Raw genomic sequence first — 14,972 nt, forward strand, 5'->3', positions numbered from 1 at the left:
AGCAGGAATTGTCTGTCACATGGTATTGTTGGTAGTGCCTGCCAGAAGATGTGGGCTCCATGCCCTTAGCACAGCACACACAATGTGGGTGTCACTGCAGACACTAAATGAGGCTGAATACCTGTTTACGTTCCAAGCAACATAGATACAAACTCAAATTCTAGCAACTACTTTGGGTTTTCATTTAACAATCTAGATGCTTATGGAGCCTGTCCCTGTGCTCTGGGCAAGTTCCTGTCACAGGCTTACGATCAACAGGGAGTAAACTATGGACCGTGGGACAGGTCACTGTGGCCATCATGCATTACAGTTAAAGTCCTTTATTGTCTGTGCTGGGGTTTGAACTGTCTCTTGTTTTCTGTGTGAATTAGAGCCACACTCCAACCACCCCAGTTCTTGCAAGGGCAGATGATAGTGATGAGGATGAGTTACCCTGGTGCTGCATCTGCAACGAAGATGCCACTTTGCGCTGCCATGGCTGTGACGGAGACCTCTACTGCCAGCGCTGTTTTTGGTGAGTCTTGCAATTCCTCTGGGTCTGAGAGGTGGGTCAAAGGTAAGCTTGGCCCCTTTTGTTTGTTTTTCTCATTGGGCAAAAAAACAGGCAGTAGGAGGCAAGATTTGAGGAATCCAGATTTGAGCTGAATGCTAGTTGTTACAAAAATACTTTGTGTGATCAGTAGTTGTCCCAGGCTTCAGAGACTAAACTGGTCCTAGGCAGAAATGCTTCAGTGCATGTTTGGGCACATTGTCTGAGTGTTCTCTGGAGCAGCTGATGTGCTGCAATCCGTGGGATGGGATAAATGAGACCATTGTTCAGTGACTCCTATGGCTTGTTAATGCCATTGATGGATGACCTGGGCTGAATTCCCTTAAAGGGGGAGATCAGATAGTATAAATTCCTGAAGCTTTTCTTAGGTTGAGATTTTGCAGTCTTAAATCATATTAAAAAAATCTTTGTTGAAATATGTATATGTGAATCTTTTTTCACCAGTCAGGCCTTTCCAAGACTTTACAGCAGCTGTAGTCTTGGTTCTTAAACAAGTGTAGCTTGATTTTTGACAAAATTTTCATGTCTCAGATTTGGAGGGTTAATTCCTCTGCATACAAAGTTCTTCCTAACAGGTTGTGTGATTTCTCTTTTCTCATGCCTCAAAAGTATTGGGTAGTTGGCTGGGTTCTCAGATTAGTGCTGGATGACATTAAGACAGCAGGTTGCTAAAAATGTGGTTGGGGTAATAAGAGATGCTTTTGTGCATATTCTCACGTTTCCTGTTGTAGAGAAATACCAATGAAGTGGGGGAAAACCATATGTAAATGTTAAGAAAACATATGATTGGGAGTGTTAGATTATTAAAAACAAAGCATCCAAACCAAAGTATCTGACAGCAAACATCAGGAAAAGCAGATTTAACAGGCCGGCAGGTGAGTGTAGCAGCTGCAGATGCAGGCTTGTGTCTTACTCAACACTGCCTGCTCCTGAGTGTGGTTAAGACAGCTGCTAATACACTGCATTATTTTCAGTTATTTCCCAGAGTTTTCTGGAGGAGACTGTAATTTTGTCTATTGGCACAGTTGCTAATGTCCCTGGAATCACAGACATAGTGCTGAAGATGAACCATTAGTTACATGAATCTGTTCAAGAGGGAGAGAAACAGAAGGACCTGTTGTCATTTTCAAAACCAGCTGCCAAGGATGAGCAGACCTTCCCATAAAGCACCTCAGAAATGTCTGTTACAAGCGAATATCTTAGGTAGTTAGTCCACATGGGTACCAGGTGGGTCCTCACAGCCAACCCTTGGGATAAGTTTCTGGTTAAGGGCTGCTGGGAGATACCTTGTGCAGTGGCTAAGGGTGGGTTCTTGGCCTGGGTGTTTACTTCTGACTGCTCTTTGTATTTGCTTCTTAGGGAAGGCCATGAGGAGTTTGACCTGAAGGACCACCGCACCTCCCGCTATCATCTTCCTTGCAAACAGAAGTGATCACACTCTTCATGGGCAGAAAAGGAGCTGCAGAATGGGAAAACGGAGGAGCCGGCCAGATGGGAAGAATCCAAGTGGATTTGCAGCCAAAACGGGTGATGTTTTGGACAGTTAAAGGATGTGCTGTAATCTGAGAGAGGCTTGGAGGGCATGTGACTTTGTCTTCACAAGTATACCTGAGAAGTGCAGGGTTTGCTGTGCATGCTCGGGGATAATTGAGGATTTGGTATGAGGAGGTGGATACAAGTCCATAAATACAGATGGTAAAGCAATGTGGGTAGCAGTAAAGATGTGTGTTTAAGGCAGTACTGACTGGCTGATAAATAACCTCCTGCTTTTACTAACAGCTTATACACTGGTTCAACAGGCAGCAAAGCACTTTGCACTGAGAAAAATGTCTGCATTGTGATCACGTGTGTGATGAGAACTTACAAAGCATAATAAAAATTATTTACAGAGGCCTGTGGTTAAAGTCTCTCCTGAAAATGCCTTATAGCCCTTTACAAAGTGTTGCTTTCTTACAATGGTATGTTAGAAAAAGAAAGAAATGAAGAATAGTGAAGTCATCAAAAAGGTTCCTGTGGCGTGTCTGGAAAAGATGCAGGGCAGTGTTGCTCACTGACTTGAAAGGAAGGATCCTTTAAAAAGGTAATCTGCTGCTGATACAGTGCTGTGGCCTGCAGTGGCTGTGCCAAGGTCACGTGGTCTGTAAGAGCAACATGTCAGTCTGTAACAGTTGTGTATTAGTCTGAAAGCAGGATTTGATTTTGTTTATTATTTGGTCCCCAGTAGGGTTAAAATGTCACCTGTGTGATGCTCATTCTCTGGTTATGAGAGAAGCTCAGTTGCATATGTCCATATCCCTCCTGGCAAACAATTCAGATGCAAGTGGCACTTGCAAGTGCCTAGAACACCCAGCTAAATTTACTGTAAACAGGCTCTGTTATTCCATCAGGATGACCTCTTTCCAAACAATGTGACTTTTGAGAGAGCTCTCTAAGGTTGGCAAATTCCAATTGCAACAAAATAAAGGATTTGCCCTTGACAGGGAATTTCCAATGAATCTTGCCTGTCTGGTTTGACACTGCCACTCCCAGCTGTCTGCCTTGCCCCTGTGCTTAAGGTCACTGCCTCAGAGGTGAAGTGATGAAACAGTGTTTGCCTGCATCTCTGTCACCTCTGGTCAGAGGACAGCAAATGAATTAAACCACTGTTGAAGGTGGGTTTCTGCTAACGTGCTGCTCTGGATCAGGCTTTTCAACAGAAACCTGATTCAAACAATGTAGAATAGTAATACACAGTAAAAATGGCAAGCGTATGCAGCAGTGCCATCAAAACCTTTTCTTAGGAAGGGGTGGCAAAACCTGACTTCTGTGGAGATCTTCTTTCTCCTGGCAGTCTTTGCTTCACCAATGACTGTCTCTTTGAGACAGGTAGATGGGAAAACTACTTGAGTTGTTCTGATGCAAGAGCTCACAATTAACCCTGTGTTACACAAAATTTAAGTAAGTTACAGCTCTGAAGAGCTTGCAGTCTTAAAAACAAAAACAAAATGCTGCTCTTTCTTTATGTTATCATAGGACTGACACTTTTTCATTGCTATTTGACATGGGTGATTAGTCTGATAGTAAGACAACCCAGTTCTGTCTGAGGTTAAATCCTTTATGTTTTACATATACAGGGGAAGGTGCAACTCTCTGTTCTTATTTCTCTCCTAAGACTGATCCACTGCTTTGGGCTTCAGCCTGTGTCTTCTCCAAGCAGTTAGTAGTAATTTTATTTCTTGATTTACAGCTTCTGGTTTTTTTAATATCTTAATATGAGTTGGTGTGATACTTGCAACATTTTGAATGCTTCATCAGCCACAACCAAACTTTGAGCTCCCTTGCAGTTAGGCAGCCTCTGTCATGTAAGCCCTGCCCTGTTCACATCAGTAGTGATGGAGCAGGTTGCAGTCGGAAGCAGTTTATTTAGATTCCCAGATTGGTTTCTGTGGGGCCATCCCAAGGAATCCAGAAATGCACCCAACCCATTACCTGAAATAGAACTTAGTCATACATGGAAGAGTCTCTTCAGTCATACAGACACATGCTGCTGCTTTCCCTGCACCACTAATGGACATTTTTGTGGCTGCTGCACTTTCTGCATGTAATGGGCCATTTTAGTAGTAGCCCAATCACTTTCCCCTGAAGAGCCATTCCCACTGTAGCTGCTGCCTCAGTGAACATGTAGGAGGGGCAGAGGGGTATCCAGATAGCTGTCTGCAGGAAGCACACCTAGCTGAATCTGTGTTGTGAAAGAGGAATGCTGCATGACCTTTAAGTGGGCAGTGCACTGTTAGCTGTGTGCTTACTCCCTATCCTTGTCTTTGAAAAGGTGCTGGTAAACAAAGATACTGGTAATCAATTCCTGACAGACCAGATCAACTTCATTCAGCTGTTCAAGGACAGAAGACAGCTTGGCATCTTCCAGAAAGAGATTCAGCTTGTTTGCTCTTGTCTTTGTAGCAAGTCACGAGGGACAATGAGATTTTCTTTCCCTCTCAAAATGTTTTGTATGTGAACTATCAAATGTAGGCTCCACTTCAACAAGAATTCAAATTAGAAAAGCACATGAACTTTCATACATTGAGTTATCTTGATATAATCAAGAGGGCAAAGTACCTTTAAAGCAACATTCTTAGATAGTATCTACATACTTACGCTAGTGGTGGTGCTGAGAAACAGCAAAGTTAACTGGAAGATGTTTGTAAAAAATTTTTTTCAAGCATTGATTTTAATCTATCCTTGTGGTCTAGGGTGAGAACACCCAAAATGTAAATAAAACCAAGTATGAGTTACTACTGTTTTAGAACTAAACAAAAAAGAAGTTGCTCTGATTGCCTTATGTTGCTTTTTCTTTTGCACCAGTGAGCTGAGAAATCATCTACCACGTTGCCTTGCTCCCCTGGTCTCACTGTGCTCAGTTGAAGTGCTCTCACGTATTATGAGAATTCCTTATGTGTCAGAATTCCTTACGTGTCAGAACCAACTGCACATGATAGGGTCTGCAGCTTACTCCTTTCCTGCTACTTGCAGAATAAGCACAGAGACAACTTCTGTCTAACAGAGTTTTCAGTACCTGCTTTTTCTTTGGTTCTAACAATGTCTACCTTAAAGCATAGACAAAAATTCTTTTTGCATCACTCCATATTGAGGAAATACAGAACAATGCCTAGGGGGAAGAAAATATTTCTTTTGGGCCAGAGGAGAAGCATGTCATGTCTTTGTGCTGTTGCAGCTCAGCAGAATAAAACAAAGCCTGTTGGTAGGGTATGTAAGTAATGTGGACTCCTATACTACTGTGCTGTAGCTAATTGCATCTCTAGGACACTTTGCTCATGGCCTGTCCACCTAGATCTTCCACCTGAACTTCTGTTTGATGCTAGTCTGTTTTTAACAGTGCTCGGAGCTTTTTGTCAATATGCTGATCCCCTTTCTCAAGGGGTGTGATACATGAGTCTTAGCAGGTGTCATCCATAAGCAGTGCCAGATCTGCAACCATTGCAGCTCTGGATTTAATTTTTTTGTTGTTATTTTACTTATGAAGTTGAGATTGCAAGAGGGTAGGCATGTCCCACTAGCCCCTGTTTAAGCCAACAAGCATGTTCCCAGGACTACCATACATATATATTGGATCTGATAAAGAAAGATCATTTCTCCAGCCTAGTGGGTGAGGCTTAGGACATCTTGGAGCAGCCTTAGAACAAGACATGAGCTCCACGGCTTGCCAGCTTCCAGTCAGATACAAGAGCAGCACGTGAAAGGAAGCAGGCCCTTACAGTTGTTACTGCAGCTTGGATTTTGTCCTCTCTAAGGACACAACCCACAGTTTGTTCACTGACATCTGAAAAATAGGAGGGAAGAACAAGATAATAGTCATCACTCTGCTACTGATAAAGATGGAAAGACTAATGCATTTAAGATATTACTGGTCCAGCCCAAGAATCCTTGTCTTTGTTAGCTAACCTGCACGTCCCTCTGGTTCCATAGTTGATCCCTTCTGCCCCTGGCTTACCAAACAAACAAAAGATGTACACAAAAGCTGGCCTTGAACGTACTGCTCCATAGGAGCCCCTGTGGATGTGACTCAGACTCATCTCTTGTGTTTGGAGACAGGCATCAGCATAGGGACAGGGCATAATGTGAGAGTGCTCTGCCTAAGCAATCAGCCTCCATTTGCTGTCTTATTTCCTAGGCACATGTGTCAGGTTACTGACTTGCTGAGAGGCTGGATGTAGTTTCCTCTGTGTTTTTCCAGGCAAACATTAGTTGTAGCCAGAAGAGTTTGTGCAGTGAGATACTGTGTCCTACTTCCCTGCTCATTTGTGAGACCAACCTGTCTACAAAAGACTTGCTTCAAGATGCTCCCTGAAGGGAAGTTGGGAGCAGGTATTTTTTTTGCTTCAGTGTTTCTTTAGTATCTAAAGAGAGAGCAGAAGCAGGCAGTGCATGGCTGTTTTTCTCTGTTTTAATATAAAATAAGTATTTTTCCAACATCTCTTTAAACTAGGAGAAAAATCATTCCCAGACCTTGTTCCTTTAGAAAAGGCTTCTAAATCTTAAGTCCTAAATTCCACAAAAAGGAAAAAAAATTAGCCATTAGTCTTAGCAGCTGTTTCACAAATTTCGCCTTAAGAAGACCAGGTGCACTCAAAAATTTTCCTTCCATCCTGCTGTATATTTTCTGTCCAACCTTCATAAAAAACAGAGGCTTAGTGAGACTTAGAAAGTATGTGCAAAGCTGTAGCATCAGGTACAGCAGTAACAGGCAGGACATCACAGTTGGGTCCCTGCCAGACTGAAATGAGGTGCATCTTAACAGTGGCTGATTTTCCATGGTGATGAATTAGTGCTAACCAATGCCTTGTTTTCCTTGCAGTGGACGGAAAAAAAGAAGTCTTGATGAGCTCCTGAGAACTGTATTCAGTGCTCCTTGACCAGCATGGAATTTCCTAGAAGAATCTAAAGGAGGGACATCTTGTCCTATTCCTCAGGTTAACACACTCTTTAAGAATCAGGAAAATGTCCAGTCTAGGTCCCTGCTGTGTGTGTAGATCTGGAAGGAGTGGAGACTTCAAACCACTGGTACAAAGTTCACAAACTTGATGATGTTTCTCAATAACAGTAAGTCCTAAACATATTCAGAAGTTCTGTCGCTGGTCCTGGTTTTTGTGAGGAAGATACATGTTTCCTTGTAACCAAAGCTGGGTGTTCCATGTGAGCAAGGTCATTTCTTCTGAGGATTGGTGACTCTCCGGAGACCTCTCAATCGACTAAGCAATTCCGTAATGAAGTCCTACAATAAGAATTGGTTCAAGAAGGATGTCATATTAATGACAGCACTCACTAGCCCAAAGAGTACTATGGTGTTTCCATCATTCCCACATTCACCCTCACATTGAGCAGAAGACAGAATTTTGATGTATATTGAGTAAATCTATCTTTTAGCTTAGGAAAGAAGAACTTGTGAGGGATGAGAAGGGTCTAAAAGCTCCTCTACTTCCCTTCCCCTCTCTCCCCTTGGAATAGCCATGTTTACTTTCTCCTCAGGAGCTAGCCTGCCCCTCTTCATCCCAGATACCTGCTTTTCCCACCATGAGATGACCTCAGGATGCTATTGTTCTCTTTTAGATTCCACTGCTTCCTGTTGCCACCATAACCTCCTGCCCACTTCTGCTGCCCTCCCAATCTAGGGCAAAGCAAGCTGTCCCTCTTGTTGAGCCAGTAAAGCTCCATGTTGTGGATTGCAAACCATCCTGGAGCTGTGCCAGTTCTACAAGGAAGTGGCTGGCAGAGAAGAGGTGGAGCAAAACACGTAGGACTAATGATAACATTGAATAGGGGTTGAGGACAGGCAGAGCAGATAGATGAGCAGTTAATGGAGATAAACCCTGAATACTTTGCTGACACAGCCAAGGACTATGAACTAAACTGGCCTATCTGGTTATTCCAAGCAGAAGGCAATGTGACTAGTGCAAACTTTACCCTCTGCATGGCAAGTAACATCACCATGAAGAAGTGTGCAGCCTTTCTTACCCAAAGACATAGCTTCATGTTCTTGTAATTAGGCAAGGTCACTGGAAGTATTGCTGCTTGTTACCATTTGTACTGTGTGGAAGCCCAGCTTCCTCATTTAGGTGATCAGAGGTTGCCACAACATGCTCTGGAAGTAAATGCCTAGGATCATAAATTCCTTTTCAGTCAGTCCTTTCAGTTTCTTGTCTACTTTCTCCATTTAGGTTGCTGTGATCTTTCAAGGGGACTGGATTCAAGATCCCCAGGGTGAAAGTACATGTTTTTGCCAATGGGGCAGCAATTCTGTATACAATATCTGTATTCAGCAGGTACTGTGCTGTCCACAAGACACTTTCATGGCTTATGACTTCGCAGAGCAAACTCTCTTCAGTTGTCACTCTGGGAATGTGGGATTCTTGCCTTAGATCTGACATTCAGACACTCTGAAAACTATTTCTATACTGCCAGCTTTGTTGAAACTCCTGCTAGGAGAGTATCTGTAATGATTGCTACAGCCCAGTTTAACTTCAGTGATAGTCATGCATTCATCTCATGTTCTGTTTGTTCGTCACTGCACAGCCACATCAGCTTGACAACACGTGGAGTCTGATGGATGGTGTGCAAGCAGAGTGTTCACATGCAGTGCATGTGGCTGAAGCAGTGATGGGGACCCCATTTTGCACAGATGTACAGTGCAGCAAAGGCAATCCCTGCGTGGTGCATGCACACAATATTGCCTCCAGTCCTCTGGACTAAATTGTGATTTAACTGTCTAATTCAAAGTCAAAACTTGTAAAGTTCGCATGGGGGGGAAAAAAAAGCCCTGCGTAAAACTAACCTACATGGCTACTGCTCAGCAATTATCTGCTCAGTACAACCTATGGGCCATTCTACATTCTTGTCACTTATAATCCTAGAGTGTTTTAAGCTAAGAATGCATTTAGTTAACAGTGTAAAAAATTATGTGAGCTATGTAACTGTCTATGGCTTTTCTACACTGAGGATCAAATAGCAGCTCAGACTGATCAGCTTAGGATGTCCAAAGCATGGAAAGAGCTTCCTCTGATTGTAAAGCATAGTTCCTTACTTGCTCCATGCTCTGCCTTCAGCTCATCCATGTGCATTTATATGTAATTTTACAATCACAGAATAAAGTGGCAAACACCTCCCATTATGATTAAACAAATCTGCAGCACAGTAGTGTCTTGGCTCCTCAGCCAAGCAGCAGCAAAGACACTGTAACAGAGTAGTATAACATGTATACATGTAAATATGTACCGTGCTTCACTCACCTCTGTGGGGCTGGAGCATTCATGGAGGATTTCCTGAAAAAACAAGGAGTTGTCATTTTAGTTTTTTATGAATTGATCTAATTCTCCCCTCCCTGCAAAAAGGAAGGCACAAGAAAGCAGCATGCAACACTGCAAACACCTATTCTCTACTGCACATGCCACTAGTCTTTATGAAGAAAATGTCCCTAACTTAAAGTCACCAAATCCCTCTATCTGACCTGTAGTTTTAATTTCTGTTCTTCATTAGGGACCTCCAGGAGATCTTCAAGATCAATTTGTGGTTCAGGAGCTGCTGCCTCTGTTTCCTCCCTTAGCTAAAAAGAAAAAAAACCCACCAGAGTTAATTAACCTTCAAACATCTGAGAACTCTAGAGACCATCTTTAAAGATCTAAGCAGCTGAGTTACAATAAAACTATGCTGCAAAATTGAGGTCAAGATATAAATCATCTCAAAAAAGGGAGGTTCTTATAATGAGGGCATGGATTCCAGCCCGTCTGTGGTGTCTGCTACAGCCACACATCCTGATGTACATATTCTTCATCTTTTCCAACCACTACACTCAGGGATCATCACCCATCACTGGAAGACCATTTCAAGGATATCAAACTGCAGTGCCATGTACACCAGCCTGTGACACCCTTCCTCTACGAAGAGTTCACCAAACAGAACCCCACCAGGCTTAATCTTAGAGAGGCTTAAATAATAGAAGGAGATTTTATGCTTTTATGCTAATTGCATTCACATACTTTGCATTTATACTAAGGCTTTTTGCAGTAATGGAGAGAAAAACAATTACACTGTTGAAAGACCTAACAATATTTTGCCAGCTTTCTCTAACAAACATGAGAGGGATATGATAGTCTCCTTTAATGTAAGAGGGACCCCAAGTTTTAGTGACTGGAGCAACAGTCTTGTACTCCATGGGGGTGTTAGTTGGAAACATTTGTAAAGTTGATCACAGGCACATTTTAGCTTCACAAATCTCTACAAGGAAAGCAGGCTGTGTTTTTCCAGTGTACTTACAAAATGGATCTTTCACAATGCAACACTAGTGATATTTTGGCATAGTAATCAGCAGAATAAGGTTACTGGGTGAACAGCACAGTACCTGATTGCCAGGTTGTGGCATTTATGGCTGTGTATGTAAAACATTAAACAATAAAAACAATACTTACAGGAAAAAAAGAAACTTCTCCCAAGCAGTCACTGGTACCATGCCAGAGAGGAAGTAGAAAGCCTTTGTTTAGCTTTGATACACAGGTGACTTAACAATAAATAAGAAACCAGAGTTAAATATATTCCACTGTGACCCACACAGTGTTTCTTCTTAAAATTAATAGTTTTCATGTGACTGTTTAGAAAACAGGTGTTGATCCAGTCTGACTTTATCTCTGGTTAAGAAGCTAAGTAGGCTGGGAGGGTGAGATATGGTACGAAATCCCTGTGGCTTTTTAGTCCTAGTGTGGATGCTGTTCTGGCTTCCATAGGCAAGGAATCATCTTGAAAATCACAGAGTCTTAGTTTTGTTGCAAAAAAGCCTCATGACAGTAAACATCATAGCATTCCCTTTATCAGGAGGTGATGTTTGAAATAACCTTGCTGGCATTTGAATCTCTGGAAGACACCAAGGAACATTGCAATGCCAAGGGCATCTGGAGCAAAGTAAGAGGTAACAAAGAGACAATGTGATGGAAGTTGATGAATCCAAGGAATCCCAAAGAAGCAGGGCAACTAAATAGTCTTGTCACAATGCACAGAGGAGAGCAGGATGACCTGCTGGACATGCTGGACACCAGGGTGATTACAAGTAATTTACTGTGGCACATGTATGTATTTGAAGAGATCCTATTAACAGTCCCTGACCTGGCACAGCATTATGATATGTAGTTCCTTGTAGCAAATCTCTTATGCTGGCCTGAATATATCAGGAACCAGGGAAATCTGTTGTGCTGAAGAGATACTAGCACAGGCAATCCACTGGCAATCTGTTCCTTTAAGGGCATGGCTGGGTTTCTCACTTGTGCCTGCTGGGATTTTGCAGTAGGGAAAAAAATATCCCCTTTGGGCAGCTACTCTGATGACAGTAAACAGCTCTTAATTCTCTGAAAAACAGAAGTGATAACGTAACCTGACTTGTTTTTCTGACACCTTTACAAGTGTAAAGGTCTATCTCTGTCGACTTCAGCAAGTAAGAGTAGCACATGGGGAGCCCCATCTTGGGTCATGTTATTGGTCATACCAAGTGCTTCTTGTGTGTCTCAGAAAAAAAGTGCCAAAAATCCAGTAATTCTCCAAAGGGCAAGATGTTCTGTTCATCAAAGCAGCAGCCATTCTCCCTGCTTATCTCTGGCAAACCTCAACAGTCAAGCAAAGGAATCTCTGAACTGAGCTACCAACTCCAGGGACAGTCCCTTAAATGCCAGTGCAGGCATGGTTGGGAAGCAATATTGTCACTGCCACTCTTTTGAGCAGCCTTCACTCACAGGGACTACCACACTAGCACTTTGCAGACACACTGCATTTCACCTGCCTGACTGGGTCTGCTGATACCTTCTGTTCCCATGTACACTGTATAATGTTTCATAATGCATTATCAAGAGGCCTAAAATACAGCTGAGAATTTATTACTATCATTTTATAAGCTGTAGATAACAGCTGGAAATCCACAACTAACTTGAAGAGATTAGTCATTTTTACTAAACAAGCTATGTTTGGGAAATCTAAGAAAGTTAATTAACAGAACAGAAGCAGTAATATACTCATTTTCAGAGGAGCCATGCATTTGCAGCAGAAGGAAGGACCCTTTTCTCCATATTTGTTTTCTGCCTGCTCTTTGCATAAGGCATAAATTGAAACAGAAATGAACTATTTTTATCTCTCAACATCGCATGAGAATCTGGTGCATTCCCACAAATACCAAATAGGTAACAGTCTCACAGAAAATGATGATAATAATGATTATAATAATAAAAAACAACAGCAACAACAATAATAAGGACAGGCTCAGAAGCAGTTCCTGAAGTCTGGGTCTTCAGCAGTGGAGGTGACATCATTCTATAGCTCTCAGGCCCAGAAAATCAGCCTGGGCAGGCAAAAATTTCTCTGTACCATCATGGCAATGTGGCACAAGACCCACCTTTCCTGGGCTGTTCTAACATGTCCACTTCCACTGTGGATTGCAATTTGAAACTGCTGATGCTCAGAGCGGAAGACTCTAAGCAATCATCAGCTGTTATTTCCTTGTATCTCAAAAGTGTGCTTAACACTGCGCTGGGGTGCAAATACGGAGAACAGGACAGAGAGGGCTTGGCAGTTCATTTAGTCCATCCCCATCCAGGACATAAATAAGCTGTTTTACACAATTTGTTAAACCCATCTGTGTCATCTGTTGAAGATGGACTGATGGAGATGCTCTGTGAGTCAGGAAAGCTGTGTTCTCTTACTGTATCAGCCACTGCTCTAGAGAGAAAAACAAAACCCTTAGTCAAGCTATTTAAATGGGTTTAAGATCATGATGTACAATGCAGAAAGCCTTTAATCTTTTACTGTACCACAGTCCAAAGGATTGTGTCAAACACAGAAGAGCACTATTGCTTCTGAAAGCACCCAGCATAAGTGTCATGCATCTAAGGACAATATATGAGTAGAATGTATAGTACAGGGTTAAAATTTCAGTATTCCTGGGCAGTTCTGGAACTTGAATGTCACTAACCCAGTGAAAAAATGCAACAGCTGAAGTAAAGACGTGTACCATTCAGGTATTGGATGTAGGCACTCCTGGATCTTTCCTACTGGGGCAGCTCTCAGGCAGGCAGGAAGAATTTGGGAGGGACTGTTACTGGTGCAAAGGGAAGCTCAGGCAAGGGAGACTGCACTGGGGATTGGTGAAGATGAAGGCATAAGACCTCTACATTTGAGCAAAGAGGTTTTTTTCCATTCCCTGCTGCCAGCAGTGAGTCCAGACACTGCAGTTACAGATACAGCACATTCTGAAGTGTCTCATTCCAACAGCTGGTAGACCCTCACTGCTGCATCAAAGAGGAACAGGGATACACTGATCACTCTAACCCAGCTAGCTTGGATACTGCTCACTGCAAAGCCACTCACCACAAGTAGTTCAGCAACAAGAAGCATCCTGGGTTTATACATCTCTCTAGGTTGTGCTACTCATGCTGAGCAATAGCTACACCCCCTCAGTGGGTGCAACACCAGCCACTCAAAGCCAGCTGGATTGCATCAGTGCAAGCTTCCCTGCCTGCCGACACACCAGTCAGAGAGTGCTGCAGAGGGGGCATGGAGATACCTGCTGAAAGTTGGTGATGAGGAACTATTTCCAGTGAGGCAGAGCCAGCAAACCTCTGTCCCAGCACACAGGGCCTCTAGACCCATTCACCTGACAAGGAAGGGGCTGGTTTGCCGTAGCTACTCACCCGGCATCGGTACAGCTCCTGCAGCTGGGCATTGATCCATTCCTCCAGGTCTAGCCAGCGCTGTAGGTCTTTGCGGTTGTACTTTATGGTCAACTTGCCCAGTTTCCTGTGTGATGATTCCTCCCCAGGTTTCTCTGGCGTCTGGAAAGTCACCCGGGGCAGAGCACTGGAGTTGCTGGCCATCCTCACCACCTCCTCCTCTGACAGCAGGAACTCACGTTCCTCTGGGCTCCCTCACACCTTTTCTCTGTCTCCTTTAACTGAAGCCTCTCTGCAACCAGTGTCTCCCAGCACAAGCTAGTTACAGGCACCAAAGGTGGAAGGCATTGGTGATCCCAGGGAGAGAGTTGGGGGTGGCTACAGGGCTGGGGCAGCAGCGAGGCTCTGCAGGCAGAGTTACAGCCACAGATTCTTGAGTTTCACCATCAGATGTGCTGACAGGAGCAGGGAGGCAGGCAGAGCTGTTGTAATAACATCTGTTGTTAAAAGAAGCCAAGTGAACCAGGGAATTGATGAACCATGTTTGTTAATATTTAACACAAGTCAGCTCCAAGAGGTGGGGAAGATGGAGGTTTTAAATTACAGTTTTCCTACAGGCATAGCTTACATGCATGTGCAATTCCAGAGGGCTGATCCATACATAATGCATTGAATCCTGCTGCAGTTCATACTCAGTAAACTGCATGCAGCTACAGAGTTTAGCTCCCATTGAGATGGTATATTTGGCATTTTCCAGCTAAAGCACTGGACCCAGCACAGATAAGAAGCTGTGTGGAATCAGGCAGTTCATCCACTATTTTACAGCAGTAGGTCAGGAAATGACACTGCAACCCAAAGCTGGGCTCAGCAGATACATTTCTCGTTCTGCATTCTGTAGGTTTTCTCCAGCTCTCTCAAAAATTTCTGTAGAAATCCCAGTGACACGAATTTGAAATTATTTGAGCAAGGAACCTCCAGGATAAAAGAAAATATCTGTGCTCATATTAGCTAAAAATTACAGTATTTGATGTGATGGCACTGCGAGGGAAGGCTTAACTAGGGATATAGCACCACCTCCTTCCCACAGAAAAGTATTCGTGGTAAACAGGTGTACCTGCTGAGGCATCATAAACTGCTATCAGACTCTATATTATCAATGCTTGGCTTGCAGTTCATTCCTAACTGGTTAAAGGTCTGCAGCATTATTGCCCTATACCATTTAGAAGGATATG

At 43.1% G+C, this 14,972-nt stretch overlaps 2 protein-coding genes across 3 annotated transcripts in view; one reads left to right on the forward strand and one right to left on the reverse strand.

Annotated features, from left to right (window-relative positions):
- The window catches only part of ZFYVE19 (zinc finger FYVE-type containing 19), a 21,325-nt gene extending 10,423 nt beyond the window's left edge, over nucleotides 1-10,902 (forward strand). The window contains exons 9-11 of one of the 2 annotated variants that reach the window (XM_017742221.1): nucleotides 372-514; nucleotides 1,910-2,077; nucleotides 6,903-10,902. In XM_017742221.1, coding sequence (XP_017597710.1) covers nucleotides 372-514; nucleotides 1,910-1,982 — 216 coding nt within the window. In that variant the 3' untranslated portion in view covers nucleotides 1,983-2,077; nucleotides 6,903-10,902. Of the gene's footprint in view, nucleotides 1-371; nucleotides 515-1,909; nucleotides 3,746-6,902 lie in introns of both variants that reach the window. The other variant, XM_017742220.1, reaches the window with a different exon arrangement.
- PPP1R14D (protein phosphatase 1 regulatory inhibitor subunit 14D) lies at nucleotides 7,251-13,995 on the reverse strand. Its single transcript, XM_008639455.2, has 4 exons — nucleotides 13,762-13,995; nucleotides 9,549-9,644; nucleotides 9,331-9,363; nucleotides 7,251-7,319 (listed from the first exon to the last, which is right to left on the reverse strand). Exons 1-4 carry the CDS (start codon nucleotides 13,942-13,944, stop codon nucleotides 7,251-7,253), a joined length of 381 nt encoding a protein of 126 aa, XP_008637677.1. The 5' UTR covers nucleotides 13,945-13,995.
- Nucleotides 13,996-14,972: the final 977 nt, after the last annotated feature.

The sequence above is a fragment of the Corvus brachyrhynchos genome, unplaced genomic scaffold (assembly GCF_000691975.1).
Source record: "Corvus brachyrhynchos isolate BGI_N302 unplaced genomic scaffold, ASM69197v1 scaffold115, whole genome shotgun sequence".
NCBI classification, from domain to species: Eukaryota; Metazoa; Chordata; class Aves; order Passeriformes; family Corvidae; genus Corvus; species Corvus brachyrhynchos.

Coding starts and splice junctions, on each gene's coding strand:
- PPP1R14D (XM_008639455.2), bottom strand. CDS start 13,944: ATGGCCAGCAACTCCAGTGCTCTGCCCCGGGTGACTTTCCAGACGCCA. Junction 9,364..9,548: donor AACAGAAATTAAAACTACAG/GTCAGATAGAGG, acceptor TTGTTTTTTCAG/GAAATCCTCCATGAATGCTC. Junction 7,320..9,330: donor AATGCTCCAGCCCCACAGAG/GTGAGTGAAGCA, acceptor TTCTTATTGTAG/GACTTCATTACGGAATTGCT.